Source organism: Giraffa tippelskirchi, chromosome 10 (assembly GCF_054371585.1).
Source record: "Giraffa tippelskirchi isolate mGirTip1 chromosome 10, T2T-mGirTip1v1.2.pri, whole genome shotgun sequence".
Classification (NCBI taxonomy): domain Eukaryota; kingdom Metazoa; phylum Chordata; class Mammalia; order Artiodactyla; family Giraffidae; genus Giraffa; species Giraffa tippelskirchi.
In genome coordinates this window covers 10,864,626-10,877,777 of record NC_137284.1, presented here as the reverse complement: position 1 = coordinate 10,877,777, position 13,152 = coordinate 10,864,626, and the positions used below count along the sequence as shown (strand labels likewise).

At 41.7% G+C, this 13,152-nt stretch overlaps 1 protein-coding gene across 8 annotated transcripts in view; it reads right to left on the bottom strand.

Annotated features, from left to right (window-relative positions):
- The window catches only part of DDB1 (damage specific DNA binding protein 1), a 26,416-nt gene extending 13,264 nt beyond the window's left edge, over window positions 1-13,152 (bottom strand). For 4 of the 8 annotated variants that reach the window (XR_014067545.1, XM_081536719.1, XM_081536720.1 and 1 more), the window contains exons 1-12: window positions 12,973-13,152; window positions 11,617-11,765; window positions 10,445-10,561; window positions 9,855-10,076; window positions 7,685-7,799; window positions 6,672-6,769; window positions 5,828-5,986; window positions 5,153-5,236; window positions 4,487-4,603; window positions 3,794-3,896; window positions 1,148-1,223; window positions 951-1,059 (exon numbers count right to left, since the gene is read on the bottom strand). Coding sequence is in view for 6 of the 8 variants with exons in the window: in XM_081536719.1 (XP_081392845.1) it covers window positions 951-1,059; window positions 1,148-1,223; window positions 3,794-3,896; window positions 4,487-4,603; window positions 5,153-5,236; window positions 5,828-5,986; window positions 6,672-6,769; window positions 7,685-7,799; window positions 9,855-10,076; window positions 10,445-10,561; window positions 11,617-11,765; window positions 12,973-13,033 (1,410 nt within the window). In the remaining 2 variants the exon portion in view is untranslated. Of the gene's footprint in view, window positions 1-950; window positions 1,060-1,147; window positions 1,224-3,793; window positions 3,897-4,486; window positions 4,604-5,152; window positions 5,237-5,827; window positions 5,987-6,671; window positions 6,770-7,684; window positions 7,800-9,854; window positions 10,077-10,444; window positions 10,562-11,616; window positions 11,766-12,184; window positions 12,641-12,972 lie in introns of those variants that run through there. The other 4 variants (XR_014067546.1, XM_081536722.1, XM_081536723.1 and 1 more) reach the window with 1 other exon arrangement.

Here is a 13,152-nt window from a genome sequence, read left to right as displayed (position 1 = left end):
ATACACAACGATCCCATCCATAATAGAAAATGTAAATAAATACAATATACAGCCATCCCTCAGTATCCACAGGGGACTGGTTCCAGAATCTCCAGTCAATACCAAATGCACAGATGTTTAAGTCCCTCATATAAAATGAAACAGTATTTGCATATAACCTACTCACATCCTTAAGTGCGCTTTAAATCATCTCTAGATTATCTGTAATACCCAATACAATATAGTGTTAGTCGCTCAGTCATGCCCAACTCTTTGCGACCCCATGGACTGCAGCCCACCAGGCTCCTCTGTCCATGAGATTTTCCAGGCAAGGATACTGGAGTAGGTTGCCATTTCCTTCTCCAGGGGATCTTCCCAACCCAGGGATCAAACCCGGGTCTCCTGCACTGCAGGCAGATTCTTTAAGGACTGAGCTACAAGGGAAGCTACAATATACAATGTAAATGCTACGTAAATAACTGAATACAATGTAAACAATATGTAAATAGTGGCTGGTGCAAAGCAAATTCAAGTTTTGCTTTTTGAACTTTCTTAAGTTTTTTCCAATTTTTTATTTTTTTGGCTGCACCCAGTAGCTTGCAGGATCTTAGTCCGCTGACCAGGGATTGAAGTGAAAGTATCAAGTCCTAACCACTGGACCAGGGAATTCCCACCCCAAATACTTCTCATCGTGGTTGGTTGAGTCCAACCTTTGCAGATACAAAGGGCCGACTGTACATACATTTGCAAAAGAAAATTAAAACTAAAAGGAGTAACTCTAAAGTTAAAAAAAAAAAAAGAGTTAAGTTGCTCTCAGTAATGGGTGATTAGGTAATTTCAGTTTTTTTCTAAGCCTTTCTACATTACTTTTAGAGCCATAAAAATCGACTTTTAAAATCCAGTGGTGCTCTGTACCGCATTCCAGGTCAAACTGATGCATAAATGGAGACTGCCCTTTCTCCAGTTACTACCTGGATAAGTTGTTGATGAGCCACGTTGCCACAGAAGAAAGTCTGCTGATCGTCCACAAAACCCATCAGTTCGGTTTCTTCCACTTCCTCTCCATTTAACATGAGAACTCTGCAGCAGAAGGGAAGGCTGGGGTTAGCCGGAACAATTGCCCCACCTTGCAACCTTTACATGGACGCTTGGAGCTGACTCGTCTTACCTTGTTTGGCCCACAAAAGAGAGCACCAAAGTGTCATCGGTCTCCCGGTGGGGATCAGACCTCAGTGGCCACAGGCCTGGAACACAGATCAAAGATTAAGAGGCACAGCAGGACCAACACTCAGCTCCACACAGTCTAATGAAGGAGCAGCCTAACCCCATAGAAAGAGCAAGAAACTTGGAGTCAGTCCTAAGATGAAATACCCACTCTGATTCTCCCTGGCTTCAAGACTCTGAAGAAGTTTGGTATTTTCTAAACTGTTTGAACTTGATATTTCAAATCTTTTCATTTGATTTTGGATGGGATAATTCATTTCTATGACTCAAAGTCGAAATTTATTTTTTAAATATTTAACACTGAAGTCTCACCCCTAGACGTCTCCTTCCAACCTAGCCCCCAAATAAGTAAATAATAATGTATCCCTCCAATTCTTTTCAAAAGATAAATGCTGTATTGCAAGCCAATACAGTAGCTTCTCACAAACTGTCTACACATTGTTTTTTTCATCTAATATATGTCTGAGTCCTTATCAAAACAAAACAGTTCCTTGTTTTTGACCTCTGCACAGTATTTAATTTTGGATGTACTAGTTTATCAGCAAGTTCCCACTAATGGACGATTTTTCAATATACTGCCATAATATACAATACCACAATGAATAATCTTGTATTTACGTCATCTTATATATATTAAGGTCTATGGCTCAGATGCCCAGAACTGGGCTTGCAGGGTAAATCAGCTGTAATTTCAGTAGACACTGCCATTCCTCACAGCCTCACCAACAGACATTGCCACACTTAGATTTTGGCATCTGGTGAAGAATAGTATCACTACTTTGTTTTGATTTGCACTTCTTATTATGAGTTAGGCTTGTTAGCTGTCCATTCGTGTACTCTGTCAATTTGGGGGCAGGAAAGTTGGTTGTCTTTCTAGAAATTTTTTGTCAATTAGAAAAATTAGGCCTTTGTGTGTAAAATGAACTACAAATATTTTCATCTAATTTACTATTTCTTCTAACTTAGCTTATAGTGTTTCGTTTCTACCAAGCAAAGTATTTTATTTTTATGTTGTTGAATTTATCAGTCTCCTTTTGGCTTCTGTACTTTTGACTCAGAGTTCGAAAGACTTTCCGCACTCCAAAATTAGAAAGGAAATCAACAACTTCTTCTTCTAGCTTTTTCATGGCTTCATTTCTTTACATAAGTCTTTGATCTATTTAGATTCTAGCAATGTACACATTGTACAGTATGGACCCAAACTTATCTTTTCTCAAATGACTCTAGTTATCCCAACACTGTTTATTCAAAAGAATCATCCTTACCTTACTGAGTTGAGATACCACCACTATCCTACACTAAAGCCCCATACACAATTGTGTCTATTTCTGGACATTTGAGTTTGCTCATGGGACTCCTGCCTATTTGTGCACCAAAATCACACTTTTAATTTCTAAGGTTTAACAGTATCTTTTAATATCTGGTAGGACTAGACCCACTTCATTGTTCTTTTCTAAGTTTTTCCTACCTTTCCTTGCATCTTCTGCTTCCCATTTGGATTTCTGACTTGTCCAGGTCAAAGAAAAAAAATCTGATATTTTTTATTGAAATATATTTTAATATAAAGATCAAAGAAAGAAAAAGCTTTATAATGTTAATTTATAAGACCTTAACATGTCTTTTTTATTTGATCAATCTATCCTTTTAATCCTTTAAGAGTATTGTCAAGTTTTCCTTAAATAAATTTTGCACAATTCTTGTTAAACTTATTCTGTGGTATTTTATCTTTTTATTGCTATTGTAATCGGCTCTTTCCCTCTACTACACCTTCTAACTGACTGTGTTTTTACATGAAAGCTATTGATTTCAGTACATTAATTTTATATCCTACCTTAATGAGTTCTTATTGTCTATAGCTATTCAATTCATTCTCTTGGGTTTTGTAGTTTTATGATCTCTTCCTAACTCATAAACCTGTTTTTTTAATCTGTTCTCATCTTCTTACTTTTTTATATTCTAAATTCCTTTTTTTAAGTTGTGTTGTATATACTACTTTGAATTAATTTTTGCCTTATGAGCCAATCTGATCATCTACTTCTTATAATAGGTGATTTTAGCCTATTTACATTTACTGATAGCAAATATCTGATATATCAGTTGCTCATACAGATGTTTGACATTGAGTTCTACCATATTATTTTAGGTTATGTCTATTGTTTGTATATTAAAAAAGTCTTTCACTATGTAGTCTTTCTTTGATCTTTTTGATCATTACAGTTCTCCTGGAATTTAGGGAAGATTTGTACTTTTGTTCTAGAAGTTACCTTAGATATGTATCTCATTCTATGACATTCTCAGTCTCCTCTTTCTTTAGGGATTCTATCAGTTCCCTTTTATAAACAACGTTAAATTTTCCACTAAATTGCCCATTCCTCTACTCCATTATCCAATTTTGGTCAATATCTTTTTGTTTTAAGTTTACTTTGGAATCTTTAAATACATTTAACCTTCTACTGCTTATTTGGCATTAAAACTATTTTTTCCTCTTCATTTGATTTGCATTCCTCTAGCTCCCAACTGTCTTCATGACATGTAATGAGGCCAAAGTCACTCAAATAAGATCTGCATCCTATGTCCACCGAAAGGTTACCTTTGATGCCTGGCAAGTCAATGCTGGCATGCTCATGGATTCCAATTCCATTCCGGATGATTCGCAAGGAACCTTCCTTGAATGCCCCAGAGCAAGTGACCAGCTGCAAGTAGAGAAAAGGTTTCTAAATAACCCCCTCCAGAGATGGGGGCAACTACACTGATGCTCAGAAAGTAAACAAGGTGTACCTAAATCCAAGCACCCTCTGCTGGGGAGCTAGGTTTGAGGATGCAGAATTAGCAGAGGGTGACCTCCAACATCTCTCAAATTTATCAAGCAGATAGGGCGCCCTAGTCCAAGAAGCAAAAGGGTCCTACCACTCCTCCTAGCAAATTTGTTTCATTCCTGGGATCCTAGTTTACTAGAAAGTGCACAGGATCTAGGGGCAGACACGCTTGCCCTTTAGTAGTTATGTGACACTGGACAAGCTGTTTAATCCTTCATGGCCTTAAGTTTCCTCACTTCTGAAATAGCCAAGAATCCCTATCTAAAACGGTGCCGAGATAATGTATGTAAAGTGCCTGGCAGACCAAGATAGGCATTCAATAAATGGCAGTAATCCTTGCATCTATGGAATTAGTGAGTGAGGCTCTCAAAACTTATCTTCAGTGCACATTTCCCATTCAAGCTAAGCAGACTCAGGACACAGTTTGAGTGGCATACCAACTACCCCTTTCCAGGATGACCCCTTACCTGTCCCTGCCCCTGCCTCTCCAGGTCCACAACGCACATGTCCACAATGGGTCCTAAATTGGTAAAGGTTTCCATGGCCACTACGTAGGAGCCTTGTTCATTGCTGTCAACATTGAGCTAAAAAAGAAAGAACAATTTTAGTCTTAGAACGCTCCAGATGCACCTTAGAGAGATAGTTATCATCCAAAAGAAACTCAACCCTACTAGGTCTGCCCTTCCTGTGCTCTACTGGATGCTTCCAGAAGGGAAATGCTGACTAAGGGACATGGGTATCCTACAGGTGACCTCCTAACCAGTCAGGGATTTCTAATCTGGCATCCCATGGATGGATTTGTAAATTAATGTTTCCATGCATTTTTCTGCAGAGAAGGCTCAAATTCTCATATTCTAGAGGGGATAAAGTATATTAGACTATGATCTAGTTGAAGGCAGAAGCTGAGTCTTGCTCACCATTGTATCCACAAAACCTAACACACTGCTGAATGAACATTTAGGACAAAAAGCTAATCAAGGTAGGATGCTACATCAACCAAGTAAAAAGGTGTATAATAGGGATATGGATGAACTGAAGAAACTCTGAGTGGCACCAAACACAGGGGAAAAACTTGATGAAGAAGCAGTGAAGACTGCAAAAGAGAAGCCAGAAAGAAGAAAATGTCTTCTCACCTTCACAAGCTGGGAATCACCAAGGCGAGAACCAACAAACACAACACCATTGTCAAGGTACGTCAAGCACTCGGCAATAGAGGTCTAAAAGAAAATCAGCAGCATGGAAGACATCAGAATGTACTTCACAAGGGATCCTACCCACCTCTCAGACCTGTGCCTAGAAAAACAACAACTGCAGGCATGGTTCCCAAAACAAGTCTCCACTTCAAATCCCCAGGTAACACTCAACAGACGTTCCTAAATCCCTGAAGTTTGTGACTCTTCCTTTATCACATCCCTATAGTCAGAAAAATCTGTAATTTGTCTTGCAGGTGCCTGCTCTTCATGACCATTTTAATCCCAACAGCTCCAAATAGCTGGAGACCTCTAAAACTCACTGAGTTGTTCCTAACAGTACTATTTTGGAATGTCCTCCCATAAATGAGTATCAGCCCTAGATTAACCTTTAATTCTGTAGTGTATCTTTCTGTTTCTCTTTCTTTTAATACTTGAGGTAGCACACCACTGCTTTTGAGATTCTCTAGAATCTACTCATTCCAAAACTAACTCCCACAGCAGGACTGAGCATTTGTTGTTCGGTGACAACTCATGTAATTCCCAGTTGCAGTTTGGAACCACACATCTGGGGTCACCAGGCACCTAGTAGAATGTAAGAGTAGGGACAAGGCCCACCTCCCCAAGGAGTTCCACACGGAGATCCTTGAGGGTGACGGTGCCATCCATCTGTTCCTCCTTCTCCAAGAGCAGCATGAAGAGCCGTCCTTCCATGTCTCCCAACAGATAGCGAGAGCCATTGGGGTCCACTCGATTGTGACACACAATTGTGCTTTGCTGCCAAGAGGGAAGACAGAGTCATTCGATATAAAGCGTCTTCCACACCAGACAGTAAACCCGAGCAGACCATTCCCTTTACCAAATCCAGTCACTTCATGAGCAAGGAATCCACTCAACTCACATAGGTGACCAAAAACAGGGATGTTTTATTTTTCAGGACAATGTTCCAAGGAGCTTAAATGTTTACTCACATATTATTCTACTGGAAAACAAATATATAGAAGAGGAAACAGCTCTAAGTATTCCCTGGGCTATGCTACCACAGATTTTGTTATTTAGCCTCAAAAGATAAAACTAAGCACGTAAGGCTTCCTTTTTATGACTCAATATCTTAAGGTGAATTTTTTTCTGACTAATGTTTTCAGTCTATATGTATTTTTCACTTTATTATTTTACATGATTTGAGCTCTGATGACATTAGCATTCAATATCCAAATTTCTCCTTTTTTCAGATTACACCAGTGAATAGAAAGGATAATCTGAACTTTATTCTCTCTCCCTTAGTTAGCAAGCAAGCTCTTTGTTAGCAAAACCAAGCCAATCTCTCTTTGTATTCCCAGCGACCGACACAGTCTCATACACATAGTGAATAATGTGACAGCTGTGAATCCCCTTCTGACCAATGAGGGGGTAAGGAGAGAGAGACAAACAGAAGGAAAAAAAGGAGAAGAATGCTGCTCACCTTAATGATAGGAGGGGCAATCGCCAGGTATTTGTCACCGTTGTGATATGTGATCGACTCCTGTCCAATGATGATGGCGCCTCCAAAGGGCTCGGGGACTGCAGGAGAGAGGGCAGCATTAGAATGCTCAGCATCTGGAACCTGCCAAACCCTGAGGCAACTCAGGCACTGAGCCAGTTATCTCTGAGGCGAACTGGAAGATAATCATTATTTTAGACATCAAAGTCCAGGGAACACGATAACCTTTTCCTGAGATTCCTGTCTTAGAAATTGTAAGCTGCCCACTCTGTACTCCTGATAAATATTTTTACTGCCACTTTTTTGAAGTTCACATGGTCTGAAGGGTGGGGAGTCTTCCCAGTGTTCTTCCATATGCATTCTGCCCATTTCTCTTCTAAATGTCTGATCTAAAAGTTTTTCCTTTTTCCCCTTGTTCCTTAGCTTAACTTCCCCCATTATCAGGGTTACCATATATAAGAACCAATTTACACTTAAGAGTTTCAAAACTTCTCTACTGGGTAAAACACACAACAGTGTTGAGGAAGGATACAGGATAAACAGCAAAGAGACCTGGACTGCAGCCCAGGCTTTGCCAGTGAGGTACAGGCACAGGCCAGTCCCTCCACCCTGTTTCCTCATCTGGGAAATAAAGGAACCAGATAAGATAAGCATTATTGCCTCTTTTGGTTTTTAAAAATTTTTGCCAACAATAAAATGAGACTAATTTCCTTGTGCCACTCAATGTGCAAGTCAATCTCATTGTTTTAGTTAAATCCACCACCGCAAAGAAAGGAAAACTATACTTTGGGGGGGAAGTGTGAAAAACAAGACAATCTTGAAGATGAAAATGCAAAAAGCAAAGAGAAGCACATTTACAGACAGGAGACATAAGGGAGGGGTGAACAATGCGTGTGCTCAACAGCACTGGAGCACAGAGATAAAGGGGCAGAGAAGGTGGGGAAGGAACAACAGAGAACTGGGGCAGGGCCTATTTCCTACGTCCCCCAACAAACCTGCAATCACCATGGAAGCTTCAGCTTCTACGTTTTCCTGTTTCCAAGGGCCCTTATTGAACTCCTTCTCTCGGAGAGACACCTCATAGGTTTTTACGTGCCGCCCCTGAGGGTCCTAGGTGGGGAAAAGTAGAATCGTTAGTCCCTAGGAAGGGTGAACCCTGGGCTGGAGAAGGGTCCTGAAAGGGACAGCACCGGACACTCCTGTCACACCAGCCTCCCCATCTTTATCCATGAGCATGCTGACAGCCACCAGCTGGGCCTGTGATAGTCTGGGGAGACTGCGACTGAGGCCAACTGTTTCTAACAACGAAACCAACAAAGAGATTTAAAAAGTAGAAAAATGAACATGTCACACTGTACTAACCATTACAGAAATATTATGTACATATACGTACATTTGTATGTGTGTGTGTGTATATCTCCTCTATTCCTTACCTTCAAGGAACTTACAAAATAACTAAAGAGGAAAAACAAACACATTGAGAAGTGAAATACATTAAACAAATTTTAAAAATTTGTTTGATACAATCTCAGACACATTCTAATGGGGTGACAGTAGAAAACAGAGCATGCAGCTCCTCTAACATTAGTCGAAACTTCCAACCCTGCCATCATCAACACCATCTTCCCCTCCTTTTTCTGAACCATGACTCACTTCAGCCCTGGAACTATCAAAGTCACTTTTAAGAGACTAAAGGAGCCAGCCTGAGGCCAGTGGAGAGCGGCCTCATCAAAGGCCAGAGAGGGCTCTGAGAAGTTATGGAAGGAATCCGACAGTGTGTTTCAAGGCAGGGACCACATCTTGATCACTGTTATAGCTCCTGACGCACTGTGCATGACTACCTTTCACATGGTATTTTCCTTTCTCTTTTATCAATTTTGGCCATGCCTCGGGGCTTGAAGGATCTCAGTTCCCAGACCAGGGACTGAACCCAGGCCACGACAGTCAAAGTGCTAAATCCTAACCACTAGACCACCAGGGAACTCCCTCATGTGGTAGTTTTCAAACTAACTTTAGAGCACAAAACAGGAGAAAAAAATAATTTATAGCTGATGAAGATTTTCCCACCAATGATTAGGAGTAAGACTCAACTTCACCATATGTTCAAGATGGGGTTTGGATTTGGGCCTCCATTTCCCACATATGGAAATGAAGCTCATTCACAACTGGCAGCCCTGAGCCTGCCCAGAGTCAATCCTGAATAACCAACATCAATGTCTTAACGACCTGATATTTACAAAACTGAAGAAGGGAGAGAAATTCTAAGTTTTTATTTCAGCTCTGATATTTAATGTATTATAAACAAGATTAAACAAAATCTCCAAAGCTGGTTTCAACCTATTCAAATGAACTTTATACCAACCAGAATCAAAACTGTAGCGCTCAGGTGACACTAAGCAACATACAAAAATACATCTCTACTTCCAATATTTAACACAGCTATCAAAGTGTTTACATGCCCACACACAATACTTAGACTTGAACTAAGCTTCCTTCCAACATTTATTCAAGCACATGCTAATGGAATAACCTCATGCTGTATGGCTCTTTGTTAAAAGGCTGAGATTTTACCAAGATATAAGCGTGTTAGTCTGGCGCTCTGCCACCCTACCCCCACCCCCACCCCCTCAAGAGATCTGGCCCAGAGAACAGCTGCCCAGGATCAGCTCTACAAAAGTTTTAGGCACAGACTAAAATAGAAGTCAAGAGCCAGCAGTCACCAAAAAGTTGCGTGCTGATCAAAATGTACTTCTTCTTGGAAGACACATAAAGCATCCCCAAGACATTTTCTCACTGCGTGTAAAGGCAATTTCCAGATCATTTCTCTACAGCTAAATTTTAATAATCCCCTAGCATGCCAGTAAGTGACAAAGTATAAACTGGGTCACTCTACGAAATCTCCAAGGCGCACAACCAGAGTGTAATCTCAGGATTAAAGCCTGCTACAAGCTCCTGACTGCTTCTTGCCTCCACAATAAGTACTACTGTTCTCAAGGTGCAACCAAAACCTCACACATACTAATTGCATCATTCAAAACATTTCAGGACAAATACATTCAACACTTCAGCCCATCCTACCATGAAATCCAGTCATTGTGATGAGCAAAAATGAACTCCCCACTGTGCCAAACCACACTGCTTCTCCCTCCCCTCCTGCTCCAGTACCTGGTAGACAAAGCAGATGGTAGGTGCTTGGCAACCATATAAGAACTTGACGTCAATAACATGCAACTCCTCCAGGCGGATGTTAAAGGCCTTGAGCTCTTTATTGTCCCGGTCTAGTGGAATAACCTTGAACAGGCCATCATAGAGTCGCAAGCCAATCATTCGGCACTCGGGGTCAATGATGCCAATAATGCCCGTTTCTGAGGGGCGGCCAATTCGGTCCTGAGAAATAAAACTGGGGTTAGGGAAGAACCTCAACACCTAGGGTAACAAAGAACACTGGGTACCACCTTCCCAGGATGACTTTAGTAGGAGTGGTGGTAAAACGAGTGCCATCTTTTTGACATGCCAACCAGCCCAAATGTCAGTGCAGGCTTTTTTGCAATACACTGAATCTCAATGAAGTATTATTACCTACCTTATCCCTTGGATTCTGAGTAAACTATCTGAGTAAACTACAGAAGTCCTTAGTGTTTTCTCCGTGTTTCTCTAACCACACAGAGAGAGCTGCGCTGGTACTTCAATTTCCTTCACCGAATCATGACAACCCTACCTGGAAAACTCTCATCAGTCTGCAGCAGCCACCTCACCTGCACATTGCCATGAGCTCGAGTTATGATGTCAATGCTCTCGCCACTCTGCTTATACTCCAAGATGCAGGCATTGTACTTAGCTGTCAGGATAAACAGTAGGTCCTTGCTCTCCCCCTGGAAACCAACATCATACTATCAAAATAGATTTCTTTTGAAAACATGAATATCTATCTAGGCTTTCATCATTCCTTAAGCATATGAAATTCTTCAAGAATTTTCTATTCTCCCTGAAAACATCCATGGTGAGCATGTATGTTAATAAACAATATGAGTTACACACACCCTAAGGGTGTGTACAAAAGGTCAGAACTGAAGCTGGTAAACATTTAGTCCACTTTCATGATTCTCTATCTCTGCTCTACAAACAATGTATTCATCTACTTCCATGTCAGCTAATCTCAGTTATTCCATTCAAATTCTGAAAGATGAATGTAACGCCTCCACTAATCCCTCCCAAGTACTCGGAAAAAAGAAAAAAACTGTGAACAAGGGAAGCTCAAATGCATCTACCAAGTCTTTCTTACTTATTAATACAGACCCCAACAAAGTGAGTTTTTGTTCAAAGGGTTATAATTTAAATTTTGAACCCAGTGCTTTCTTATCAGATTCAATAAACACATAATGAAGTAACATGGTGGCTATTTTGATGAAAGCAGTTGGATTATAATAATGATAATAATTCGATGGTAAGTGGTAACAGTGAATGTTCATTATGAGCTAGGTGCTGTTCATCTTCACAATAACCCAGAAGATTGGATACTGTTATCCCCATTTTGCAGATGCAGAAATAAGGCTCTGAAAGGTTAGGTGACACCCAAAGTTAGATTTAATAAGAAATAAAGTATACTGCCCTAACTCCAGAGCCTACTCTCTGAATCACAATGATAGCCCACAGGATGGTGACCCACAGTTCAAACTGCTTTAATATTCTCTTCTAAAGAAGTCAACTTGATAAAATAAATTTTTTCCCCAGTGAATTTCTCCTTCTATCTCTTGGAAACTTATTAAATAAGAATATAAACTGAAATCTGCCATTCAAAAAGAGAAAAGTTTCTCTCCTAGGCTTTATTGCACCCATCCTAAATGAGCAATGACATAAAACAACATAAACTCAACTACAACCAATAGTTCTCCCTTGTTGCTGGGCCCAACCAACCCAGAGCACTTACCTTGGGCCTGAAAAGCTCCATGACAGCAATCTTTCCATACATGCCCACCTCTTTGACGGGCCGAAGCCCCTCAGCAGTGACCACATAGATCTCTAATCTTGTATTTTTGGCAATCAACAGGTTCAAGTCTTCCGCTGAAGTAAAGTGTCCTGCAAGAACAGATCCTCTAATTTTTGAAGCCAAAGCACTAAGTAATCCTAACTTCTACCTAAAACCTCCTGAATTCTCATTTACTTCACATATTTCTCTGGCTCCCTCCATTCTCTCCCTTCTCAACAAATCCTCAGAGTCTCAATCCATACGTTCAAGAAAGCTACTTTCCTCATCAGCCTACGAAAACTAGCCTGGGCCTAAGAGCAGCATGTCCTTCAACTGACAGTGACTGAACACCCTTCAGATGGCTCTGTGCCCTCGAATTTCACTTTTCCTATTGCAGTAGCCGACTCATCCTCTAATTAAGAAGAGATGCTGGAGAAAGTGTTCCTCTCTAGTCAGTTCCTTAGTTGGATTTTCGCAAAACCTTTACCAAACAGACCAGATCAAACTAAGAGAATTCTCAGAGCTTCACCTTAAAATATTGCTTTGTTTGTCCGCTTGCCCTCCCAGCAGTCTACCAAAACCCCATCCACACTCCTTCACAGACTCCAACTCTCCAAACAATAGTTTTCTTTTGGAATCATGACAAGCATTTACATAAAAATACAAGTTTGAAAGTTTCCTATTCTGTTGAAAATTTGGTTCAAGATGATTATTCCCGGGTTCTGGACATCTGTGTCCTTAAAAATTCTTGCACAAACAAACAAGGCAAGCCCAGCACTGGGCTGGGCCATTCTAAACCCTCTTCCCCGGCAGCTCCTTCTTGTAAACAACAGCCTCAGGCAAAGCGGACTCCTCTCTTTCGCCTGAGTGCGGACATTCTTCACATCCCTCCACCTCCTGCACCTCCCAGGCTCTCCCCACTTGAAAATTCGTGCCCCCAAATCGCCATCACCACCGCCCTTTCGCGAGGCCAATCTCGCGGCTCAAGCCAACACCGCACAATCAACTCATACCCCACTCTCTGTGCCACCGGGCCCGTCCCTGTCCTCGAGGCCAGGTGACCTCCGAGAACGACAGTGGACCCTCAAAAGCAGCTTTGACTCCCCTAAAGGCGCCTACTCCCCTAAAAGGCGTGTGTTTAGACAGCTTCTTTGAAGTCGGAGACTGTGGGAGGTCCTTCCGCAGCCAGCGCCTTCTATTCCCCGGGCCCGCTCCTGGCCGCGGGCTTGGTGGCCACCCGGGGGCCGCGGGCTTCCCTAGGCCGCGGTTGCCCCCAGTTCCCTCCCTCGCAGGGGTCTCCTGCCCTGGCAGCCTCACCGGTCACGCAGCCGTTCACAGCGGTGGGCTTCTGTGCCGTTACCACGTAGTTGTACGACATGTCGAGGCCTGGGGAAGCCCGGTGGGACTCAAGCGCAACGATAGAGGGGTGGACACGAGCAAAAAGACTGAGATTCCCCACCCGCGCGCGGCGAACTCCACTGCCGCTGTCTCCGCCCC